At 38.7% G+C, this 25562-nt stretch overlaps 1 protein-coding gene across 1 annotated transcript in view; it reads right to left on the bottom strand.

Moving 5' to 3' along the window:
• The window catches only part of LOC137277598 (neuronal acetylcholine receptor subunit alpha-10-like), a 31947-nt gene extending 6947 nt beyond the window's left edge, over positions 1–25000 (bottom strand). Inside the window, exons 1-2 of the mRNA XM_067809403.1 lie at positions 24892–25000; positions 4012–4220 (exon numbers count right to left, since the gene is read on the bottom strand). Coding sequence (XP_067665504.1) covers positions 4012–4220; positions 24892–24952 — 270 coding nt within the window. The 5' untranslated portion in view covers positions 24953–25000. The remainder of the gene's footprint in view (positions 1–4011; positions 4221–24891) is intronic.
• Positions 25001–25562: the final 562 nt, after the last annotated feature.

The raw sequence follows: 25562 nt of genomic DNA, 5'->3' as shown, positions 1-25562 counted from the left end.
TTTGGGTGGTCGAAGAACAGAAATAGACATAACCCTCTGCTTAAGGTATTTTAAAGTCCTCTGAGTGCACAATTACACATGGGCATTAAGAAGACTCGTATCGTATTTTGAGCAGCTTTATTTACGTTTCCAGCACGTGACGTTGCTGTTGCAACGTCGTCGTTGATAGCAACAGAATCCTAATGCCAATGTTGGCAATGTTCAACATGTATGCAGAGCCTGAGAAGTTCATTCACAAACGAGGACAACCACAAGATTGCCTGATGGAAACCTAATACCGCTAATTGGAAAACTATGTAAAACAAAAGTGGACCAGGTTGGACGTGGCTATCCCTCAGCTTTTACTCTAGCCTTGTCTGATCAATTTTGGATCTGTAGAATTGTATTTAAGAGTGAAAAGAGGATGATGTCCTACTCCCCCTAAGGGGGTGTTTGTCGAAGTAATGAGAGCAATTGTATTCCCCACCACGCTGACTTCCTTGTTTACATTAGAACCCGGATTGGATCAGAAATTCTGGACACGGGATATAGTTTGCAATCAGATTGTGCTTCCGTCCTTTTCTCCTTGGAGAGATGGTGTCATTAGCCTGAGGCAATTCACAATAACATAAGGAGGGAAGGAATCAAATGCATGGAACACTGTTAGTGACTGGTCAGTCGTCATCATCAGAAATTTGGCAAGCATTTTTTGTTTATAGAAACAGGCCTGCCTTCAGATTTCCTTTCCTGTTAGCATAATTTGCTAAAATCGTTCTTATGATATGGTCCCCTGTCTGTATGTCAAATGAGGCTGGCATGCTGTGAGTTTGACGTGATGTTTCCTTCCGCCCAATCAATGGCTATGATACTCCATTACTTCCGAGACTGAAAGTAAGATGTCAATGGGCGATCTTCTCGTATTCTGGGTCATTAGTTGCTTATTCAGTCTCACAAGAAGTATAGGTAATTAATTGATAGGTGGAAGCAGCGTCGTTGTTGATGAAAGAAGGCTCCTGCGGATATGCAGGGATGGAATTAGATATTTTTTTTAATTAGAAAGCTTCAAAGAGTAACACGACAACTTCAACAGCTCCACCTGTGCGGACCTAAAGAACAACTCACAAGGGAAATGTGCTTGAGTTCAAAGTGAGTGTAAAGGTCTGATCTTAGACAAGTGATCTTCATCTCAGCTGAATGTTCCTTTGTATCAGGTTATATATTCCCGTGCTATATCAGGTTATATATCCCCGTGCTGCCCAAACTGGATGCAGTATCAAACAGGGATCAACTAACATGAGCATGCGTGTCTGTGTTCGTTTGTGTGTGTGTGTGTGTGTGTGTGTGTGTACACGTGCGTGTGTGAGTGTGTGTTGTGTTGAGTAGTGTTGGTGCTAGTGAGAACGCGTTGTCAAATATTCCCTTCTTAAATACTCATTCATTCTGGTAACATCGAGATCCAGGTTACTATGACGTCTCAGGACACTGTTTTTAAAGACTAATCTGCTATGTTATACGAATGCATGAATGAGGCTGACTGATTATCAGCCAATGCTAACGAGTCCCGTTGTGAATCTTGTTCCGAGTGTATGCGTTTTATGCGACCGTCCGCTACCAAACACATCAATCATGGATAATGCTTTGGGAATGGAATAATTCCGTGAAATGCGTGAAAAGGACACGCCAACAAAAGGTATTAAAAACAGCCTAATCTATTGTCAGTAAATATTTACGTAGTGAAGTTTCAAGTTTCTATTTGATGTTTTATTAGAGGAGGGTTCACTGGTTACGGGTTGTTAATCTCCGTGAGTGACACTCCACCGCGGGTGTTTCCAGATACGCTATCATTTGGGATAATGACATTGGGGATCTTGAAAAGACATCAATGGTATTATTCGTACATACATAACTAAACAATAACAGAGGAGAAATTAGTAATGGAAGCAGTGTTTTTCTATGCTGGTGACCTCTTCGACTCAAATATCAAAAGCAAACTTAAGGTTACCGTACACGACTTAGCATGGATGAAACTCCAGTCACTCTTGCACTAAATTTCATTTTACTGAAAATGTCGACCAGTGCAATGAAAAGGTATTTATGAAAATATTCACGGTTGTTACATTTTATGTCTCGCGCTGTTTTCACAGAGGCCTGTAAATAGTTCAAGAAAAGGAGAATCGATAGCGTAATGCCTTGCGCGTTGATTAGCCTAGATTGGAGGCACAAAGGATGCTAAAAGCCGGTAAACATGGTTTCTGGAATGTCTATATTTCGCAATAGCATTTTAGGGGCGGGTGTGTGTGGACGGGAGATATTAAAAGTCTGGAGATTGATGGTAGATGGGTGTAGTTGTGCTTTGATAACACATGTAAGTTGTGACATCGCAATGTATCATATTCAGATTCGTTGCGAACTCATATGCTTTCTGACTACATCCGTTATATTGCTGCTGTAGGTATCGTTAGACTGTTGATCTACCGTCACAAACACTGGTACAGGCCAGTCAAGGGTCCATCTAAACAATACTCGGGAACGTATGTAGCATGTTTAAACAGGCAAATGTATCACACAACATTTTTGGCCCAGACTCGTTAAATTTGGTAATGTCCTCGACATGTTTTTGAAAAGCTTTGGTAAGGCACTGATTCTTGAAACCTTGATCTAACGAGTGTTCTGCAAAGGTGGTATGACGCTGTTTGATGTCTTTGTAGATCGAATAAAGAAGATATCGATTTTAGCTCTAAATTCTGAAATGTAGACATCAAAGGTTAGGGCTGGTGGAATATTGCTCGACATAAAATTGGATATTCGCAATCAAGAAGTTGCAGTAGTGCCTCTTGCGTATATGTTATGTCTTTTAATATGTTCATGCGGTGCAGTTCCAGGGGCCTCATTTATTGCTAGCTGAGGTGGGTAATCACTGGAAGTATTTAGATATTTGACTATAAGGAAATATGCTTTCAATATAAAATATATATTAAAATCATCATCATCATCATAGTCATCATCGTCATCACAGGCACCATCACCATCCTACTCCTCTTCCTCCTCATCCTCAAAGAATTTAAATAGCGCAAAATCCAGTCCGTAGAACAGCTCTAAAGCGCTTTGAGATGATGCCTGTCACGTGTAACACCACTGTCTAGGCGTATTTGTTTGAAGAAAGGCTAGTCTTGAGACCGGCTTAAAACTGGCCAAGTTATATTCAAGTATTTGTATTATGAGCATTACAAGTGTTGGTATTTAGTAATGGCGGTTCTGTCCGTGGACGTGCTGTGTAATTCGTTTCAAAAAGCCTAAACCAACACACCGCTTTCTGTGGTTGTTTTCAGGTATGGTCAAGCTGATTAAAACACAACTGCAGATAGATATTTTCTATCTCCGTAGCCCGTAGTACATGCATAGCACTTGTAAACAAAAATCGATACTCTGAGGAATATGGCAAATCAGTCTGTTCCAACCAGAATCACGTAATCCCAGTATGACCAGTTTCCTTTCATCGAGAATGCAGATTCCATGAATCGATTATGTATGAACTATCTAGGTTCGTTATATACTGTCGAGTAGAAGAACGAACACGTATATACGAATAGAGAACGTATCTCACAATGTTTAATTTACCAGTCCAGTTTATATAGATTCATAATTCGAAATATATGGTCAATTGTAACCTAGTCCTATACACGACTGATAAACATATCGACATTTCAGGTCGTGCAATTAAAGATAATCTTTCTTTAGTTTTAACTTTGATGCGTACAGTTAATACACATGCAGTCTGACTATTCCGTTTGGAATGTATGAGAATATCCACGTTATGAGAGTGTGTGATGTGTATCTGCTGAAGTTATTCAGGGCCGACTGACGCACAATGCAATTCAACCCTTTGTTGACAATAACAATATTATTGTGTACAATGTCATTTGTGTCGTCATCATTAAGATACACAATACCAAATGCCATATATTTCATGTGTACATGGGACGCTAGACAAATCTATTACCAATAACCTTCAGCACATTCAAACACACTCACCATGTCAAATATTTGTGTTAGCGTTAATCCCATTCTGATAACGACTGGGGTTGTAGCGTTCCGGACCGGCCTCACTGACTTCTCATAGCCCTTCATGATGTGGTTCATCAGCCTCTGTTCATCGGGGATGTTGGCCATTTCCTCTTCTGTCCTTTGCACTTCGACCAGCTTGATCTCCATGACGTTGCCCTTTCCCCCACATCCTGAAACTAACATTGCATTTGTAGATATTGGTCACAGACAAAGAACACGATTCCTATTTTAATACTATGCGGCAATAATATTCATTGCCCATATTTGGAACTGTTGCAGACGTTGCATTTGTGTACTTAACTTCACATAAAATGTATGTTAATTTTACATGGGACGTCTTCTGAAACCAGTACAAGGGTTAAGCATCAACATCAACAACATATGAACATCCTCGTCACCATGGCCGTCTACATAATCATGTATTTATACGACAATTTATCTCGGTCGAAGATGTTGGCATAACGAGTGTTTTCTACGTCGGTATTCCAGAACTGCTGATTAGTAATACAACGTGTGGAAATTCAATTCTTTCTCAATACATGCTGTTTGTATGCGGCTAAACTCAAAGAGACAGAACAAGCGCGTCTGTCAACAAAGATGTTTCACTAAGAGCTTCAAACTTTCTTCAGTGCTTAAACAAATCAATACAGTGAAGAGTCTACATATGCCTTGCGCTTTTCTATTCTCATAGAATTAACAGAAAGGTACAATTAGATGGATTGGATGGGTTGTTCCAGATGTATATAACTGTTTTAATCAGCCATTGTAATGAGATTTCCTGTGTCTGGCCTCGGACATGAGAAGTCGTTATTAATTGTATCGACCTTCTGGTAAATAACCTTGCAATCATGCAGATAGCTCTCAGTAGTTTAATTGCAGGGTGCCTCTATGTATCCTCATTTTTCGTGATTGTGGATATAGGTGCCACGAGTGATCATCGCCAAGACGTCAGGTACACTGACAGTTTACCAAACCAAGAGGACATGAATATGGAATACGACTGGAACAAAGTTCAAAGTAGTTTTATCCTCAATGACGAACTCACTTTACTCAGTACACACGAACAGTACCTTGAACCAGACAGACAAGATGATACTCATTGGTAACTAATAGATATTCAATATGGTATAAGGCTACATATACATATAAGGCTACATATACATATAAGGCTACATATACACATAAGGCTACATATACACATAAGGCTACATATACACATAAGGCTACATATACATATAAGGCTAAATTTCGTCGAGAAAAAACATTCTTCTCTATAGACGTGGCCTAAAAACCAGTAATGAACCTCGTTGTCAAATGTCAATTACTCAGTCATCTAGTTAACTCCAACACTTCAGAGAAGATAGAAAAAATCATCTCAGAAAGTCACAATAGGCATTCTCAGCAGACCAGGCATAGTGAGTTCTTCTTGAGATAATGAGGAACGCTCAGAGCGTCAGGAACCTCGAAGAAGCCCCTTCGCATTCTCGCGTGGAGCTCCTTGACATGCCCATGAAACGGGCGTGGTAAACATAGATCTGGCAGGGACGTTTTATTAAGCCTATCATGCCGTGAGAAGCACGTCTACCCTGCCCATACATCAAGTTTGTTATTCCAATTTTTTGGCTTCATTTATCACTAGTTGTGAGAGCTGCTTGGTCAACAGGTCATGTCCAAAGAGGACTTGATGATCGCATCACACTCACACTATATCACGCTCGGTACATAGCAGAATAATGGTACCGGATTACTTTTAGGACTGACTTGGTTGTAGGACGCAGGACGTGGTTTTTATGAATAGAAGACTACCCTTCTTGAGAACTTGGTCCCTGTTCTCTCAGAAACATACAAGGAATTCGTCGAGGACAGTTTGGTCTATGTGAATAATGCGTGTCATTGTCCTGAACTACTACATGTAATTTAAGAAAGTCTCTCAACACATTTCCACCTAGGCACTTATGTTTCTCTGTGTACTTGTATATTTTCGTTTGTTATTCAATGAAGTTTTTATATATGTTCTTTGCACAGCCAAACCATTTATAAAAGTAAGAAACGTTTAACTCTTCCTCACTCTAAGAGAGTTAGGGGTCTTGTTATAACGCAGTTCTAATCTGCTTCTAATAGTCACATCAGGCTTACAAGGGCGACAGTTTCCAATGTCTCTAGAACAAATAGAAGACTAATAGGTTGTCTCTTTGTCTTTTAATGTATTTATCCAAAGGAGAATTAGTTCAGTTAACTCGCGACATTTATCTGCAAAATCCATCACAAACTAATGGCTTCATGAGGAAGCAATAGCAAAGACTGATTGTAATGGTTGTCGCTGCGAATGCTTCAGTCGAATATCCCATTAATATACAGTTCAAACATTAAAAACGTTAGCCCTATAGTTAAAATGTTTCAGGAGAAGGATCTATAAGAAGGGTGTAATATTTCTGTCAGGATAGTGTAAAAGGAAACACGAAGTTATCAGCAGTTGTTAATGTTTATTATAAACGATCCCTTCTTTTGACCCAATATGATAATGTCACCAGATGACGGCGGCTTTGTCAGAGCCAGCATAATACAATATGAGCAGATACTGTCATAGCTGAATACTAGGAAAAAATATCAAGCCATCCTTTATGTGAATGATTTTGAACATTTTCACACACAGGATACCTTTAGCACTAACACTAGCAGTTAAATTTACATATCCCTATATGTGCCGTTCAGTAGTTCACAGGGAACACTCCCCGAGATTGGTTGTCATTGTTCTCTGTGAAAGACATTTGTATCGTTGTATTTGTCCAGGATGCTTTGTGTTATGGTGTTCGCCTGTACAACCAGTCTCTTTAAATATCATCGGACATTATTTCCTTAAATCATAAGAAATCGTCTAATATGTCTAGTGTTTACAATGTTGTCATTAGAACGTTTAAAATGTATAATTAAAACTATGTCACTTTAAAAATATTGTTAAAGGATCGGAATACGTGAGCATTCGTTTACACCTTGGTCCCAAACATTGACGTATTTAAATTGGCATTGACTATTGGTGTTTGATGTTCATACTCGTCAAATATTCTGAAATATTGATAAATGTCATGTTTGTCAAACGTGTTCTGGCACCCGTTGTGATCTGTTATTATTTGAAGTCGTTCATCAGCATGACATGCACCAAACGTTACCTGCCATTGATAAAGACGGACAGAGGTGTTTATACTCCTTCTCATTGTTCCTGATGTTTTGGCAATTTGTCGTTCTATTAACAATTGATCATTACATCGCACCGCGAAGTCCTAGACTTGACATAATGAACTGAATGCTTCACACGCATTTGACTATTCGCACTCCTTCACTTCACCATAAGAACATCGCAGAGCCCTTTTGTGGGATAAATCGACACTTCCCAGTCACTGCAGCACAGACATGCGTTGATGAAAACCGATATCTGTTTTAATATGTCTGTGAGATCATTTTACATTTTATGCCAAACACCCATCCTTGGCTTGGCACTGACGGTGTGAACATGGATTGCCCCACTAAATATTTCAGTTCGAATAATAGTTAAACTCTCATGAAAATCGTATCAGACAAAAATGATTTACCTAGCTTCAGAAGGCAGTTAATATAATCCTTTGAAACATTGATATTTCAAACTGTCTCCCTGAACAAAATATTGATCCTATTTCAGTCCTAACTACGTGATGTTTGCCTTCAATTGACAAGATTTCAATAATATGCAGCTTTCTGAGGCCTCGTTATACAGGAAACCCTAGATGCTGCTTTGCGCTATAGGACGACAAAGGTTTTCGAGATTAGATGAATATTATGGTGCTTATAAATTCAGAATCTTGAAAGAATCTTGAAATCTATTACGCTTTGATTAGATGTTTGTGTCACAGATAGCAGCCATCATTTTTATTTGACTTTTCAGAACAACACATTATTTAAGAACAACACATAATTGATTATAATGTTATTGACATGTTTTGTAATACCATAAGTGATAATTTAACAAAATGTATAAAGTGTCTATTGGAAAATCAGCTTCAAAGGAACATTGTTATTTTTCATAACAGTTATTGGCCCTGCAGATGTGACAAGTACAACGTCTCCATACGCGGGTTACAGTCATGCTTTACATCCGATACTAATATGAATGCATGTACATTAAAGAAAGTGAAATGTTCCACAAATACCCTAAATCACCAAGACAGGCAGATAAGTGTCCACTTTAAGACTGAAGATCAAAAGCTCATAATGTAACCCTAGGTATATGAATTATGTTTCTCATGATTGTAACTTTGTTATAATTTACAATTCATGAAACATTAAACATATTTGCCCGAATTAAACAGACTTAAGGCACGTTTTATGAGTACCCAGAAACATTAGATTATTCCTTTATACTTAATATATATGTCACACTTTTACAGTCACATAAAACTGCAAACATTAGCGGTTCTAACAGTGATAACTGCGTCCTTACGATAAGAATATACTCGTGACTAATTCACAAATATCGTTTTACGTCACGAGCAAGCGTTTCAGCAAGGGTAGCAGAAACAAGCGCAGACATATACATCAACATTACGACAATTGGATTTCACCTCTAATGATGCATTGACAGGGATATTGCACAGATTGTATTCTCAGTCCAGTTGCACGACGTAAATCCACAGCACGGAAACTTAGGATTAATATTGCGCGGAAACTAGAATAGAATACATCCAATTTATAAGGCACAGTCTTCCTTGATTTAAGCGTTTTGGGGTTCCATTGTGAGATCCTTTTAAATGACGTTTGCGGATAAAGCGTTGACTTCACGAGATTGTGCAATTACGTGATTACTCCGGAAAATACATTTCTAATCACACACCGTGAAATGTGTTAATTTACGGGAGATTTCGATCAGGCTGCAGTTATGATTTTCCGGACCAATGAACATTAAAATTGAGCAACTTGCTGTTTTTCATTCACCCAAATCAGCGAGACCTATAGGTGAGTTCTTTTTTAAGAGCAAATGACATCGAGGACCGCCATGAGTTGGCTGATCAGAATTGGCGTGACTTTTATGGAGATTGTCGACCGCAATCATGAAATTGTGTCGTGTCTTTACAGTTTCCTACAAGAATTGATTTCTAGATTATATGTAGATAGGTCAGACAGGCATGGCGATAGTTGGGGGGTCACTGTTGGCTCTTATTGGAAAAAAAGCGCAGGATGCTCTTCCCTTTATCGTTTCTTTGTTTTATAATCTTGTAGCGTCTGTTTCCAACACATAATGTCATCTTAGTTTCACACTCTACTGACATAGCCATCATTTACAGCCGCTAGGTTAATAGCCAACCCATCAAATCAAGGCCTTCGCTAAACCCAATATTCGCATCCCTCAAGCGGACAATTTTAGTATTACCATCCATATGCTGTCTTCACCTTTTCACCTTGAAGAAGGTCCCTGGTGAATTACAAATTCATTATAAAGAACATACTAAGTCGTCCTTTCGTTGTGTAACATACATGAGAAATTGTTGCACGGAAGCATGTAACACCTTCAGAAAGGAAAGATTCGGTGCGAACCTTTTCATGACGGGTTATTGATTAGGACACATTGAGTACCGTGTGGGCATTAAATTAATATCAACACATATATTTCACTGCATGTGTCATCTGCACACTGCATACATCTTACGTTCAAATACGAACATGTTTGAGTCAAAGTTCTGTTGTGTGAGGGTAATGAGGATTCGTTTCTCGTCATGTATTGTACACTACTTCGTCAGTGACGTAAAGAATGCGTACGTTGTCTAGGATAAATCGTTGACTAAACACTCCGGACATTCCTTAGTCGGATACCTCTTGTTAGTTATGTCCGATAAAGAAACTAGATTGATGAGGTTAATACGAGTCAATTGCTAGAAACCTGCCTCATATTCCAAAGATGAACATTGAGTTCCAGAATCGATGACTATCTTCTGGTGCGGATGATGGGCTCATGATGGTCAACGGTTGCCTCCGGCACACATCATTCATTTCATAAGTTGCGCTGGGGATGTAATTGGCATAACCCATTACTTACTAGTAATTGGTGTCCCTTCAAGTTCAGATTTGTTTATCAAACTTCTCTGGCACAAGACGATTGCTCAAGGGCAGAACAGAGTCTATCCGCATCAATGCCTATAAATACTGTTTCCATTCTTTAGTGTAGGAGATATTGCTGCTGAGATACAAGTGCAGGTATGAATTACACAGACTGAACTACTGTCTGCTTCTTTAGTGTGGGCGGTATTGCTGTAGAGATACATGTAAGTGTAGGAATTACACAAACTGTACTACTGCCTGTTTCTTTAGTGTAGGAGATATGTGTGCTGAGATACAAGTACATGTATGAATTACACAGACTGAATTACTGAACGCTTCTTAGTGTGGGTGGTGTGTCTGTAGAGATATTTCTAGTGATGGACGAGACAGAGAAACAAGTAGATGTATAAATAGCTTGTTTCAGTTTCGACTTTTTTAAAAATTGAAATAATTTTATGCTGCGCTGTTCTTTCGCGTATTTGTAAAATACGAAGCTTAGAACCATGGATGTGCAGGAGACAATGATTTTGTTGTGAATGATGTATGGAAATTTACCAAGGAAACGCTACCAAGCTGTCTCCATCCGAATGATATGATATCCATGCAGCTATGAATCCAGATTGTATTAATCAGGATCTGTATTCACAAAGTGTACAAAGCACAGCGACGGCAGTCCAGCCTGGGGATATAGAGCTGAGTAAAAGTGTTTGGTTGAGTTATTTGCTACTATTATTGTGTGGAAGGGACAATTCCATGATATACGTCACATCCAAAGTTTTGGCTCGCTAGGGTAAATATAGTCACTTAATTCAGGCAACTAAATTTTGCAGACTATTCCAATACTGTTTAAAAATAGTGTTTATATATGAAGCAATACATTGTGAAACAAATTCGTAGCGTTGTAAAAATTATTATAATGTGTTTAATAAATGATAAAAATCAGTAATATTTGGCGAATTCTTAATAACAAAACTTCACACCAAAACGCAGTTGTCCACGTGCACGATATGTTTTTCAGCAATCTTATGCATGATCCTCGTGTAATGCATCTTTACAAGGTTTGCCGTTGGTTCCCCCAAGTTGGAGGATAAATCAATCATATATGTACACACAACATATAGTGAGTTTTTTTTCATTTAGTGTAAACTTTTGATTGGAATATAGAATATTTGTACATCATGCGTACAAAGAAGTGAACGAGGAAGGGTATTCAGTTGTAGTGAGTATTATTTATGTGTAAAATGTATCACAACGATTAGAGAGATAATTTAAAATACACCTAATATGCTTATGTATTTTACTATTACAATGAATGTATAGTAATAGCTAGTTACACGCCCGCATGCTTCGTGTGTTCATGAAGCGATGTGTCATTCCATGCATCGACTCCATGGATACATCACGCATTTTAAGTTTTCTATAGCTGGCTGCATTCATTGTTTTGTTGACACTGTACTGAAAACATCAGTATGGAACGTCTTAACGAGGTAACACGCCTGGGCCCACTATATGACCATACAGTCTTACGTGCCCATACAAAAGCATCGAGCATCCAAACAGAATGGAAGCATTACTCATGGAACGAACGGATTCCATTTGGCAACAAAATGAATATATTCCTGTCTAGTGTAAAACATAAACGGATGATACAGAACCTATCACGCAATACAGTATTTAGGTCGGTCAAACTAACATTGCTGCATAATACCAAGGCCGAGGGACGTATGGTTAGTCTTGCTAATGAAATAAATGTCACAACAAAACCAAACGCTGACAACCATTTCAGAACGCCGAGGCCTCATTTATATCTCTCTTAGGGTTTTTTTTATATCACCATACATTTAAGGCAGCTTGCAGGGCTTGGATGGACATTTTTAAGGCACTTAAGCAGTCAGCTCTTTACACACCACCTGCATGAGATTGCTTAATTCTGTTTGAAGCTTGGAACGTAGAAACCTAATTTCCTTCATACATAGGGCCACAGTCGGCCATTTCAAAGGAGATATTGCAAGCCCAGCTTCTTCTCGATAGAGACAGTCAGCGTCATTAGCGCTGAAGGCATGCTATTCGATATGCTGCATGGCTTGGAGATCAACTATGCTATAATTGAACACAGAACAAGCAACAGTGGAAAACATTCCTTTATTTGGAGATTGTGCTTCGTCCCAAGAATACCTGGACGAGTATTAGGGTTGATGATTGCAAGCTTCTCCGCCGGTGAAAATGCATGATTAGATGGACAAGTTAGATAATGAAATGGCGGATTTTTTAAAAAAATATATAATTCAAGAAGCTGACAATGCCATTGATTTAGGCTATTGCACGTTCGAGAATTTGTGTGGCATATTCATTGATGATTAGATGCATAAACTAATGTGACATGGTATAGGGCATTGGTGTGTAAGGGATATGATTTGATAAAGCATGTGAGTTTTCCTGCTTTTATTCATCCGGGGATTTAAAATATACATATACTGACAGCATCAATAGCATTAAGCCATATTTCAACGATCGCTTGATAAAATTCATATGTAGAAATTATGTAAAAAGAATAATAACAATAAAAGGTTTAAATCACATATCATGAAAAAAACTCCATGATTTGCTATGCTCTGGGGCGGTTTGACTTCAAGGCACACTTTCCCTTCGTTTTTTCAAACTTTGAAATAACCATATAGGTAATGCCTTTGCATAACGTATACCATATTTTGTACAGCGCGATATAGTTTTAAGAGAAAAAAGACAAGAAACCAACAATAATTGGAAACAATTGCTTTTAACTGGGGTCACATGTTAGCATTTCAATTACCCAAGACGGCTTTTTCATCACTCGATATATATCAAAGTCTTAGCGTCATTTTGCTAAAACATCAACATCAAAGGATTCCCAATGCGCCTTGCCATAGCATCGTTAATGAATATGACTGCCTTGACGTGATCTTGTAACCCTGTCCAGAAGGTTGAAAGACCCTCAGTACGTACACATGGGAGTGGTTTTATTATTCTTATCGCCACTAGTCAGATGCCGTACGATCATTGTGTGTTATTGGAAGCCATTCCACCCTCCAAACAAGAAGAAGATTCACTAGGGTATTTCCTATACATAATTCATCTTTTGAGCATTAGTTCAGTTCACCCTTGCTCGAGATGATGTGCAAATGCAACATGAAAGCTTGGCATAGCATGGGCTGATTATCATTATTCAGGAAAGAAGTTCTGTGATCTTAAAGGCAAAGTTTTTTCTTCGACCTTTGGAGAATTCAGTCGACGTCTCCCTATTGTGTTAGGTTACTGAATGGTTTGTGTCAATATGTGCATAGCTGTACCACAGTTGCCTAAATACTGTTAATTGATATTTTTCGTTTCTAAACTTCTGGCGTTATTTACTCGTCTGTTTTAGCACTGTGTTCAATTTATTAAGTGTCCTGAGAAATCTCACATGGATTTCATTTCTAAACTAGATGTTCCTCCAATACATTCACAACTGAAGTGAAAGGAGGACATGCCGTTATTCACAGTTAACGATTGGCACCGAATTAAGAATTAGGCAGAGTCAACATTTCAATTGACCCTGTACAGTAAAAAACTCGTTGCCCCGGAAACCTCGCATCCAAGACCATTGCATGAAATGATGACGCACTATTCCTTAAAATGGTCTTAGCCAGTATGCATACACGCATTTCTGTCGAATCTAAATGAAATAACTCCTCGTGGGTATTCAGTGGAAATATCCATAGTATGATATACTTGTCCCTTAGGCCTATTTCTACTTATAATGATCAAGCGAATTCGCTGATTGGAGTCCCCCTACTTTCAGGATATTGATCTTTGCTCATGATTTCGGTCACCGGCTTGATTTGTCATGGTTCTAGTATTCCCAGGTCCCGTATTGTTAGTACCTGGCGAACGGTACCATTGAACAGAATCCACTAACTCACTGAGGTCAGTTGTGTTGCACCGCATGACATTACGAATCCAGGAATCGTTTACACATCGTTTCGTATGTAACAATACTAGAATGCTATGTGCGAATTCCTTGCGTATATGGCTCATATTCCATAATATACTCTTTAAAAATGTAGGGAATCTTCATTTTCTATTTACAATTAAAAATATTTGGGAGATTTATCGGAGTCAATCAACGTTGATGTGATATTATTGAATGTTTTGAGAGTGCATCACCATTTGCACTTCCTTACATCAGTAGTTATTTGGAATGTAGTCGCTTTTGAAAGATGATTGGTGTATGGCATGTAATTTGCATGTATACGATTTTCATTTTAACACAAACGACTAGAAACAAACACTAACAGATGTATGATGCAAGATGAGTGTCAAAATTAAAGCTCTAAGTGATTTCTCGACCTTCTTGAAAAAAACGTCACAATCAAGAATGGGCTCCCCTGCACGTGTGTGGGGCTACTGCGTTGTGCACGTGCACATCATGCGTTGCGTTTAAGGGTGGTTATTGAGGGAAATGCTGGTGCGTTCATAAGATATCTGTCCTTGAAACGTTGCATAACGTTTACACTTCCTACCCAAATTGAAAGTTCATTATCTCCTACTCCTTTTGAAGTGTACATGATTAATTTCCAATGCCTTAAATCCTGGTGTCATGACTCAGTTTCAGTACACTTTGCACCTAATGGAATCTGTTGCTGTGAATGTTCAAACCGTGGTATGACACTCCTGCCTTGAGTAGTATCTACTGTATACTGAGATGTCACACGATGAGGGGCCTTTGGATTGTCAGGATGCTCTTCGAAACTGCAGACATGTAAACATATTCTTACACAATTAACCATGCTCTTGAATTGGAAGCAAATGCGGAATCACTTTAGACCTAAGGCATTATTAAGGTAATGCAGGAATTGTGTCAGATCAGCTACATAAACAGCGATGAAACACTTTCTGCTTGTGGATTGGGTAGCAGCTTCCTGTGTCGATCAAACAAAGACAAGTGCTGGAACTGATACTGAAAGATTACTCATTTCATGATTAGTGCACTTGCAGGGATTGATTTACAATAAAGTGATGCTGCATTGGCATACTGGTGTCAAACGAGTGATGCAGATTTGATTGATAATTTATTCATCTCAAACTTATTGATTTGTATAATCTAGAAAGTACTAATTCATTATTCCAAATGTATCGTGGTATCAATTATTCAGGATACCCTCATGAAATACGCACTTCATATCCATTCACCCTATCTCTACAATACAGATACAAAATTGAATATGGCCTTTAAAAATATTGACTGAGAATTTCCATAGGTAATGATTCCGATGGGGAAGACGATGTAGCGATTTAGGTTTCCACCTTTCAATAACGGTCGGGACAGAAAATCAATGGATTATTCAGGAGTGTTTGAACAAGAATAGAACGTCAGTGATTCAGATTCACATGCATCAAATGTTAACTGTCACATAATATACAGCCAACATTGTGCCCACAGTCGATAGATAGACTCGCAACTGAGGACTAACAGTTATCATGAGTATGTAACTGCATCAGACACAAGTAATAAAGTTCCGGTGATCATAGAGAATAACTTAAAACAACAAAGAGCAGACATGCAGCCATGAACACTATCCTGCTAATATATGTTTTGAATGTGAAGATGTTGGTCTGTAATTCATGCTACTCATACTAGATTGACGGGATGGACAACCATTTGCGTTTGCAATTTATTCAACGCCATAGTTTTCGAATCCGAAAAAGAACAGTAATGAGTTTAACTTTTCAGGACAAAAATCTATGGAGACGTTGCGCACGCCTGAGTAAAATCAGCTTGATAATGGAAGTTAGAACGCTTGCATTCATAATAGAATTCCCTACACGGATTAGTAAGACGCAAACGCGAACTTTCCATTTTGTAAATTAAATGAACATTCGAGGCCTTCTTTTGAATCAAGTCCCTTGGTCAGGTTAAATACACTTTTCACCTTTTAGTAAATCTGTAAGTTGGTGTTGAACGTTCGCCGCTGCGATTGTTTCTTTTGCAGTTGAATCCTGAAGGTAGATAATTACACTCTAGCGATCTAAAAAGCAATTACTTTTTGAGACGAATGTCTGTGTTAGATGTTTTTTGTGTGTCTGTGGTTACTGATCATTCCCCTCTTTGCTTCCTGCTGCCAATAAGTCACTTCTGAAAAAGATCTTTTGAAATTCTTCCTAGTAGTATATCAGTCCATCGCGACATGATGGAGCTGTTAGTTTGTACAATTACTAGCTTATCTTCGTCAATGTATTCTGATGTCTATATATCCCCACTTGATAGAGACGGTCAGATTGCCGCAGCAGATATGACAGAAAGACTGGTTTTCTTGGCAGGCTATTATAAGATAAACTCAAATGCCTGTTCAGGGGAATCGATTCCCAAAACCAAGATTGATAAACCGAATATGAAGTTTCATATATGCTAGATGAAGAAATGAAAACTGACTACAACGACGCCTTTGGTATTTTCGTCCGTCTTCCTTTTTGTTGGTAACTTTCCAATTCTTAGTGATGGATGTTCGAATGACCAAAAAGAATATTTGATACGTACGTAGCATTGTATTGTATCATCCCATTAATCGCTGATTTCGTACTGTTTGTGTACGATGACTTACTGTCACAGTAGTACCTCATGACGGCAGCGTGAAGCCATGATTTTTTTTATGGAAATAGAGCTTAATGATCATAGATTCCATTTTCGGAAGTTTAAACAACCAAATGGAAACTAAAAGATGTTCTCTATGTTACCATGGTGTGATTTGTGCGTATAGTGTACAAACAAAGCGCTAGATATATCAGCATGAAACAGTATTAATATAAGGAAAATCCTGGCTACTAGACAACAGATCCCAGGCTTAAAATTCCTTATAAGAACCATTCGCATTTCTTTTCAATGCTGTCTTAAACGTCTATGCAAAAAGCGTTTGAATCAATCGTACAACGGAAGGAATTTTTTTCAACATCAATCACACGTGTACTGTAATGACATCGATGGCGTAGAATGTTCGTAATTATGGCCAAGCAATGTCGTCCCACGCTTGTGGCTGAAATACTTTTTATGTTCACTGTCATTACTCAAACGTGATTTCATGGCAAGTGATGAGAGTCTCAGTGTAGGTACTAAGTTGGCAAGGGAATTCAAAACATGAATGCCAATGCGAGGGCTGACTGTTACCAGTTACCAGAAGTTTCTATCGCATCAGCCTGGTTAGTCACTTTATTAGAACAAAACTGTTTTACTCCGTAAAACAACCGATTTTAACTCTATGGTAAAATTCGTCAATGATAATGCTGTCCCTTACGACAGTAAAGAGTGTATGCAACATAATATATAAACTCACGAAGAGATAATTGTACTAAAGAAAGACTTGTGGCAACATGTGGATGGATTGTAGAAGACCTCTAGAATGCTTTAATATTGCTGATGGCAATGCTATGAGGGAATGGAGAGAGAGAGAGAGTGCTATGAGGGAATGGAGAGAGAGTGCTATGAGGGAATGGAGAGAGAGAGAGAGAGAGAGAGAGAGAGAGAGAAACGAACGAACGCTCCGGTGCTCTGTCCATCTGTATTGGGAGCAGGATTTGTGTCTGACCTGTTTGCTGTAGCTGACCAGTGTACTGGACCTTGCAGAGTTATAATTGAACTGCTCGCCGGGGCACATAAATCGCCGTCAAGCAGAGTATCTAATAGATAATATGCCATGGATAAAATTCGCATCGACCTCGATCTAGTAATAATTCAGACTCAATGCGATCGAAAAATACAACCATGTGTCACTGCCATGAACCATCTGTGTCTAATGTTAATAAAGATATCGCAAACGGTTAATACTTCAGTTGAAACAAAGGTGTTTAAGACTTGCTTGCCTTGGTATGTAAACTATGCAATGACAATATTGATTACACTGACATCACTAGACAATGAATGACATCCGCGTGTTTATGCATTCACATACAGTTTCCCCGATTACAATATATCTGTGCTGTAACACTATACGATTGTGACTACCTCGTTTGTATTTGTTCAAGAATTGCTATAAAATAGTACTGATGCCAGCTGTCCATGGGAAGGTCATCGTATCCTGCTTGACTGATAGCATCCCTCTCTAACTCATGCATTGGAATGGCAATTATTCACATGAAAGCATAACACCCAAAACAAACAAACAAAAACACGGGAACATATGGTACAAGGCTAAATGGAGAATTGCTTTGGAATGAAATTGTGTTATTGACCGATGAAATTCGGAAATGTTTTCCACACGTCTACCGTAAAATGTTTTAAAAGCTTTCAGTTCTTACGAACTTTGGGGACGGGCTCGATAGCACCTCAAACGTTGTCAAATGCGGAGATGGCGGCTGGAGTTGTTGGCATTTTGATCGACATGCAGGGAATATTGACGTTTGGAAGATTGAAGTCAACTCTCTTGTCACACATGTCCAACAGTCAAGCATACGATGTCTGCCCCCATGTTTGTCTGGGTGACGTTCTTTCCCCTTTGGTTCTCTTCAGTAACCTTTCATGGGACAGGTTACGCTCCTCCTTTCACGAGCACCTTTTGTCATCACTGTGACGAGTCGTTGATGCACCCTGATGATGTAATCGACATCTTACTGATAAAGGTTATGATGATTATGGCAAATGTGTCTCTCAGTACCTGCTGGCTTACAAGATCTTCCAGAATCGTGGCTGATGCCATATATGTTTATTATAAAATACATCGATGTATGTACTAGTATTCAATTTGCCGAGACTTGAGAATTGTATCTGATTGTCCCAACCCTTCATAGTGACAAGTTAATCTTAAGGAATACAACCTTCGTGTTGTTAAAATCTTAGAGGAATGTCGGTATTCCCTAAAGCGTTGATAACAAAGTACGTAAGACAATCCGCGTCTGATATCTCACAGCACACTAACACTATCCTGAAGTCATCAGCGACCAAAACCTCATCTGACCGAAGGTCTTGCTACCCTATCTCCGTTCTCCATTCATCTGGAGTTCGCGAGATGGACATGCTATCTCACTCTTCCTACTTAGGCGGATTCATTCCGCTGGTCACGATAAGGCTACTGCCCTTGGAATCAATACTCGTGGCTGATTTACAGTATTTTATCAAATATTGTATCAGAAGGAACACTAATGATTTGATTAAGTAGACGGCATGTAAACACATGCAGCGATCCCTTCTATTACTGGACACTTGTCACATGCCTTCAGGGTCACAAGCTCAGATCACACAAAATCGGCGTATTCCTAATGCTTCAACAGCTCGAGCATGTAACCGGATTACATACTTCGAGTATTTGACCAATGAGTTATAATGTCGACGCTTTCATGTTAGAAGCCTAAATATTATTCTAACTATAACAACGACTATAATGGCATATGCTAACTGAAAATCACATGCAGCATTTTACAAATGCTTATTATTATGATAGCTTGTAAACATAAAGCTTATAGTTTAGTGAATAAAGCTATCTGTCTGTAAGTATGTATGTCTGTTGAAAGGAAGTATGTTGGTCCAACATTTTGTTCGCTAACAATAAAGGAATTTAAACCTTCAAATGTACATCATAAAAATAGCTGTTGTGATACTCCTCAGATATCAGCAGAATTGTCGAACCTCAGTTACCAACGCACGTAAACATTCGATTGATGTGCAAGTTTTCAAAAGTGTAACCATATGTTTGTTAACAGAATGTGAAACCTAGTATCGATATGGGGAACAAATACAAACAAAAATATGTCATTCAGATTATTCAAGGGTTCGAGAACATAACTGATCAAGACAAATTCGTGTCAGCAGCGATGGACAACTTATTATGAGCCCGAATGAATTTAACGTTGCTTCAAACATCACATGAAAAGGAAATCTGTAATTCCAAGATCGTGTGTAGAGACACTTCTTTTTGTAACCCATTACCATCTTTGATAACGAAATACAGAAAGTTTAAAAAAGTACTTCTTGTGGCAGCGCATCTTATGCCTGGAACAGTCATGGAAATTGTGGATGTTCCTGCCGATGCCGGAACCTCTACTTCCTGTTTCTGTCGGTCGTTCTTGAGGGCATAGAAAGAGTGACTATGCAACAGAAGCATGCAATGAGAACACGGCATCAAGAAGACCCTTTCTTCTTGCCCATATGCCACTATCAAGATGGTCTTTATGTAACAAGCAGATTAGCATATATGGATACCGAGTTATCGGCATGCAATCATGCAGTTCTATTCCTAGTCAAGCTACACTGTTATTGACATGAGAGCATAGTTATGTAGTCACATGACATCAATCAATATCGTGGAAGTAATATGTTTTATGGGTGCACTAGAAAACGCGAGGAATTATTTTCAGACGTGTTTGATATGTGCAAGACTGTTTCCCTCAAACAGTGGTGCATGGATTGATATAAATGCGGTTATCCACATCAGACATATTTAATCGCTCTCACTTTTTTTTTTTCATCTTAATGACGACCGCCAGGAAAGGTAACATGAAGTATCTTTCTTGTGTGTAAAGGCATGAACAAAATATACTCGTAGAGACAGACTTTGATGTAATGATGTTGTTTTATAGTTGATGGCTGGTAATGAAACATATAGCTATAATTAGCAGTAATTTGATCGTGTTGACGTTATGGAGATTACTTCAAACGTAATAGTATTTTCAACTGTGTTTTAAATAATGGTTTTATAGCGTTAATAAAATATTATACTGTATATGTATAAAACTGATCTACTAAATGTACGAAGTGTACTCGTTGCATTATAAATTCAGGCACACATATCAATTGACTTCTGTCGATAGCTTAAGGTGAATATAATCAATAAATACTAACTGCTGCATTTCAATTTGACTGATCCCCATGTTTATGCGGATGTGTGGTACTGTAAAGTAAAACACAACGCTAAAAGGGCGATACATGAAAACGCCGCCTTTACGTGTACAAACGTATTCTTAAAGTGTTTGCGCAGATTGCGAGGAAGTCACAAGTGATGCCCGTCTTCGACGTCTACCATTTTGGTAAAACCTCAAGGACTATTATGAATCTGTCACATACGGATGAAACGGGATTCGAAGCCACAATTTCAGACTTCTGGTGTACCTCTCTGAACAGCAAACTGGCCTACACGATGAAGAGGAACCAAAGACCTGAATACTGATACCTAAAAAATTTACAACTAACACTTTATTTCCGTGTTTTTCGACTGTAGCGATCGATGTAGAGCTTCAGTTACTTAATCACATCAGTAATCCGCTGTCAGGACTTGTTAAAACGTTTTTCTTGTAGTTCCTTCCTCTTATTACAGCACAAACACACTTTTTTAGATGTTTCAAAACCTAATTCGGAATAGACTTTTTATTTCTGAAAATGTTATCTCTCTGTATCAGTGTCAATGACTAGTCATTTTGTCATTATCAATTTAATGTTAAATGGATCTCAACATAAAACCCAACCACATAATGTTATCACTCCATCAGGCATGAAATAACAATGTTTATGGACAAATTCCGATCAAAACTGTAATTTCAAAGATGTACACGCAAGACTCTCCACAAAACGGTTGGAAATCATCTGTTGTTGCGACCCGTTTAGAAGGTCTTACAAAACATTCAAGGAACTGGTTTTCAGTTTCTTGTATATGGTGCCTTTACCAGACAAGTCCTCTGTAACTCGAAAACTGAGGATAGTGAGGGTAAGAAGTTGTTCTTTACTGTTGCAACGTGGCTTTGAGGCAAAGAAACTATCTACCACGTATGAACCTTCGGGCTGCGGAAAATACATCTCGAAATTACTTTCATTGAGAAAACTACATGTTGTTTCTTTGACATGTATTCATTTTCTCATAAATATAGTTCGTAACATGCAGTTGGCCCGTAACTGACAAAGAACATCGTCATGAATAAGAACTCCAATATTAAAAATACTCAGTTTTTCAACACTTCCTGATAAGGGGCAGGATGCAGCTTGCTCTTCCTTACAAAGGGGCATTATTCGTGACAATAACGTCAATCTTTGACATGCCTATAAAGATCCCTAGACATTAATGTTCATGACGTATGGACAGTATTATACTCATGCTTATATAATAATTTCTTACTCCGAAAACCCTAAGTGACAAAGAAATCAATCAGAATACACCAAACGGCCTTTAAGTTCCATGGATGCATTATAGTGTTCATCACAAGGATGAAATTGTGATGTAGAACGTACCTTTATGTTACTGTGTACACTACTCAGAAAAGACAGTGCTACCTTTCAAGACATATGTGTTCCACTCCTTATAGTATATCAACACAGTAAAAAAATATATAATGTCATGCAGGCGAGTCCGCGTCCTTATTTTGTTTTTGAACTGACATTAAGAGCTTTCGGTTTGCGGACAAAATCAATCGTACTTAGCCAGACGAAGCCAAGGACGTGCGTGTCTACAAAAACTAACAAACATATCGGGAACACAAGGTATGATGGGTTTTTTTCATGTACATGTACAAAGCGAGAGGTATCTTCAGTATGAAGTCGTGACATTTTCGTGTCATGATCGTGAAGAAACAGAGGGAGAATTTAAACATGCACCGCATGCAGCTGGACAGGACGAAATACTGTTAGGGCTAGAGATGATACAGGAATTCATGGTGCAGCAATAGTGATATATCCATCAGAGTGCAGCAAATCAGCTCAGTAGCAGAGTTTCTGTTCAGACAGTGATCGCGAGACACGATTGGGAGTCTCTCAGTAAGCGGTCAAGGAACGACCAGGCGGGGATATCCCTGGTGGCGGTAATGGTGAGAGGAGGTCGTTGCTCCATGTCTAGGAGGTCATTATCACAAGAGGTCATGGTAAGTCGAGGTTTGGACCCTCCATGTTTACGGTCGTACAAAGACAAGGTCTAGACTCAGCGCGTAATGACAAGATGAACTCAGGACTCTACCATGTAAGCAGTCATTGGAAGAAAAGCACTTTGCAGTCTCACTCTATATGCACATGTTTAAAGAGGGTCTGAACCTTTGGTGAAGGACGTTTTGTTAAGATAAGGTCGGGACTATCTGAGAACAGGTAAGACAAGGCCGCAGTGAGTTTGTGTAGGTGTAGAAAAAGAGACACTTTGGTACTTTCTGTGTAGGCGGTCATGGTAAAATATAGGTTGGCATTCTATGTACCGGCGATGCTGGTGAGTCAATAATAACTCTATAATGGATTCGTATATCAGCAGATTGTGAACACGCATGTAACGTAATAACGATTTTCACACTTCTATGTTTCAAGATAGAATTTTCTACAGATATTCTCGTCGCTGAAATGACTTCTAGCGGCTTGGAATCGTCCGCAAACATCCATGATAACAGGAAGATATTGGTTTGTCGGACGAGTAGGGCTTCAATAACTATTCTTGCATTAACAAATGACTTTAGCTGTCAGTGATCCGATTGACTTATACCGATATACGTTGCGGTGAAACTTGAGAGCTTGCTCGGCTGACGCTATGCCACATCACGTTTGAAGTTACTCTAGCGGGGATTTCAATGTCTGAGACAGGCTTAAGAACATGGAGACTGCGTATTTCAGCGTAAAATACCGGTTGTCCTATTCGCTGCATTAGGTTTGTGATGGATTATGATGAGGACACTCCTGTTAATGCTTGTTTAGCGTGTATAATTATCTGGACATTGTGATGTTAGCGGATACATCATGGCGCTAGTTAGACGATGTGGCTTTAATTATGAAATGCAAGATTATGACAGAGGATCCTATAAGAAGATACAGCAAAAGTCTGATTCCTTTTGCTTTTCATGTTTGAATATGTCTCAACTGGTTCCTTTAAATATCTTTTGGGAATTAGGAAAGCGTCGCTTCGGTTTAGAACGGACACTCGACGTTTCTTTGTTCCTGTTTTCATGTCACTGATGGAACTAGGATTTGGGAAAAGGTGCACATAAATTGTGACGTTCAAATTTATATGATACTCAGGGGATTTTCAAAGGTTGGATGGGGCTGCGCACCCCCTCATCTTCCTCGGGATTTGCCCCAGCATGTGAAGATATAATATTAAATGAGTGAGTGAGTGAGTTACCTTTCTTTCCTTACAGTATTTGGAAATAAACTGCACAGTAAACGAAGACACACTTACAAACAAATATTTTCTTTATTACTAAGTCCTTCCCGTAATCGTTTTTTTTTATAATAACTGTACACGTATACAGTTATACTACCATTATACGTGAACCATCCAGTCCTAACAATACAATGCCGTTACATGAATATATCGCACTGGTAGGCTTGGTTCAAGTAATTTGGTTCAATTATATGCAGTATTCTTAAACTATTGTTAGATATATTGTTATTCCGATTGTAGGCATATGCACATGCTCACAGATGAAAAAGTGTCCAACAAACTGCATAAATGTAACATACTATAATATGATGAACAAATAACAAACAACAAGAATAATATGAACAATTTAAAACGCTAAGGTATCGTCTTGTGACGTATGAGGTTCTTCTTTATGTATAAGTAATTAATCGGAAAATTATTTCCAAAGGTAATGCCATAATAAGAATGTGAATAATACTTTGATTTCCCCTAATTAATGTCTCAGCATCCATCATAATTTGTGGCAAATATAGAGACATGATCCCAACATAATGGCTATTTTTCATATCCGAGACATCATTGATCCAGGCAGTCTCACAAAATTGCCACATAGGAATTTCTAAACTTATTAATTACAAATGGCAATCTCATGATCGGACAAGTCCTGGAAAGGTCAACCAACCCTTACCTCCATACACCAGGAAAGAGCTGAGAACACTAAGCCACACACATAGGTTGTCCACAATCATGATAGGGTCCCTTCACCCATTAGGGTGCGCGGTCCGAGATGGGGTGGTTCCGTGTTAGCAGTTGGCTGTCATCTCTGGTACGCCTCCATGCAGGGGGGATTCGGACAAATGCGTCAGTCTGGTGCCAAGGAAGTCTTGAAATATTTCCAAATGGGCTGAATCTGGAAAGCAGTACAATTATCGACACCGTCAACAATTCTTGCAACATGAAAAGTGTCTGTTGCATGTCTTAAACCAACAGATAGGAAGAAAGGTTGCTTGTCGAGTTTGTCGAGTTTCGGCTTAATTTTCAATATTAAGTGGATCCATTCCCACAAAAAGGTCACATCAATTAAGGGCCTGTATTTGCTAAAGGAAATGGGAAAGAAATGTATTTTTGTTCACTTCGTTCGTAGCTGATATGGTTGTGGAATGACGAAGGCGATTCCATCGCCATAGAGGTGGAGATCAATCAGAAACGAATCATTATCCTATACGATTTGAAGTTATAATGTGTTTCCGGTGTATGTGACGTCACCAACCGGGGTCTTTGTCATTCGTTTGAACTTCCACACATCTGATGATAATTGGACAATAATAGTGAAAGGACATCGTCAGCAAAGACCTTAAT

This window comes from Haliotis asinina, chromosome 3, assembly GCF_037392515.1.
Source record: "Haliotis asinina isolate JCU_RB_2024 chromosome 3, JCU_Hal_asi_v2, whole genome shotgun sequence".
NCBI classification, from domain to species: Eukaryota; Metazoa; Mollusca; class Gastropoda; order Lepetellida; family Haliotidae; genus Haliotis; species Haliotis asinina.
This window is presented reverse-complemented; position numbering and strand designations above follow the sequence as displayed.